This window comes from Tupaia chinensis, unplaced genomic scaffold (assembly GCF_000334495.1).
Source record: "Tupaia chinensis unplaced genomic scaffold, TupChi_1.0 Scaffold000303_1, whole genome shotgun sequence".
In the NCBI taxonomy this organism is placed as follows: Eukaryota; Metazoa; Chordata; class Mammalia; order Scandentia; family Tupaiidae; genus Tupaia; species Tupaia belangeri.
Genome location: NW_006159793.1, coordinates 752,035 through 753,385, shown reverse-complemented (window position 1 = coordinate 753,385; position 1,351 = coordinate 752,035). Strand labels below are relative to the sequence as shown.

Below are 1,351 nucleotides of genomic sequence, written 5' to 3'. Positions count from 1 at the left end.
GCAGGGTCAGCAGCAAGGTTCCCCAAACAAAAACAGGACACCCAGGCCTGAGGGCTCCCACCAAGGACCCCCAGATTCTCTTCCCTCACCTCCAAGATGGCCACCTCCTGACGGTTGCGCAGGATCCTGAAGGCAAATGGGTGCCTGGGCCCGAAGCCTGGGGCCACCTCACAGCCGCGGAGGGCAATGGCGTTCACGTGGGTCCGCAGGTCTGCGCGGTCCTTGTGAAAATACAGAGTGTTGCACTTCAGGCGGCACCAGCGTTCCTTCCAGCCCTGGTTCACCAGCACATTCAAGTAGCCTGGGAGGGGGAGACCAGCGGCGTGACCTCCCCCAGCCCTCCCAGGGAAACCCAAGGTGGAGGTGAGAGTTGGAGTGTGGCCTTACAACCCTGGACAGAGCGTCTGGACAATGCGGCACCAGGGCTGGGCCCTGTTCAGCTCACTCTCCTGGCCGTGATCAGGCATGCTCCTCCTGGAGTTTTTGTTTCCTAGCTGTGAAATGGGAACTGATAATCACATATATGGCCTTTGGACCACTCCAAGCTCGAGGAAAAGCGCAGGAAACACTATTACTGCTCTATATAGTAGAGATGTGTCTATGTATGATAAAAGAAACTCTCCCCCTAGCCTGCCCTCCCCAACCCAAAGACCTGTTGTTACTGAAATGAGGAAGCTGATGGGTGGTGCTGACACCTAGTGGCAGCCTGTGGGAACAAAACCATCTACGAAGATAATTACTGAGCAAGGACAGCTCCACAACTGATGACCAATGAGAGATTTAGAATTCCCGCTTAATATTTTAGGTTTAAATTTACTTTTTGCTATAAAATTCCCCAATCGACAGATTTCAAGATATCTCTTTATAGTCATGTGCTTTTATAATATTTGTTTCCAGGTTAGTAGACTATTAATTACATACAACATGTTTTCTTCTAGATTCTAGCATATAGAACACTGTATTTGCATGAACAAAATATTATTTTCTCCAAATCACTTTTAACTCATACTGAATGTATTTATAATGAAAGTAATTACATTTTTTGAGAGGTTTTTGCTATAGAGCGTGTGCGCTCACCAACCAGACAGAGATAGAGAGACAGAAAGCGAGAAATTACCCCCCAGGGGGATGGCCATGCTGCAATCCCTTCTCCTCCATTCTCCTCTCGGGATCTTGGGCACGCACGCACATGCACTTAGCATGAGTTTAAGCCACCAGGTCTGGGACTTGAACCACAGTTGACCACATGGGACTTCAACGACTTAGCCATTACTCCAACTGTTGGTCCCCTAAATGTTTTTTTTTTTTTTTTTTTTTTTAGGGTTTTTTTCTATAAGTCACTTGTGCCACA

The 1,351-nt window shown here is 47.7% G+C and overlaps 1 protein-coding gene across 1 annotated transcript in view; it reads right to left on the bottom strand.

Annotated features, from left to right (window-relative positions):
- Positions 1-1,351, bottom strand: part of AFAP1L1 (actin filament associated protein 1 like 1) — a 78,855-nt gene that overhangs the window by 20,904 nt on the left and 56,600 nt on the right. The window contains exon 12 of the mRNA XM_006150868.3: positions 90-301. Within this exon, the coding sequence (XP_006150930.1) occupies positions 90-301 (212 nt within the window). The remainder of the gene's footprint in view (positions 1-89; positions 302-1,351) is intronic.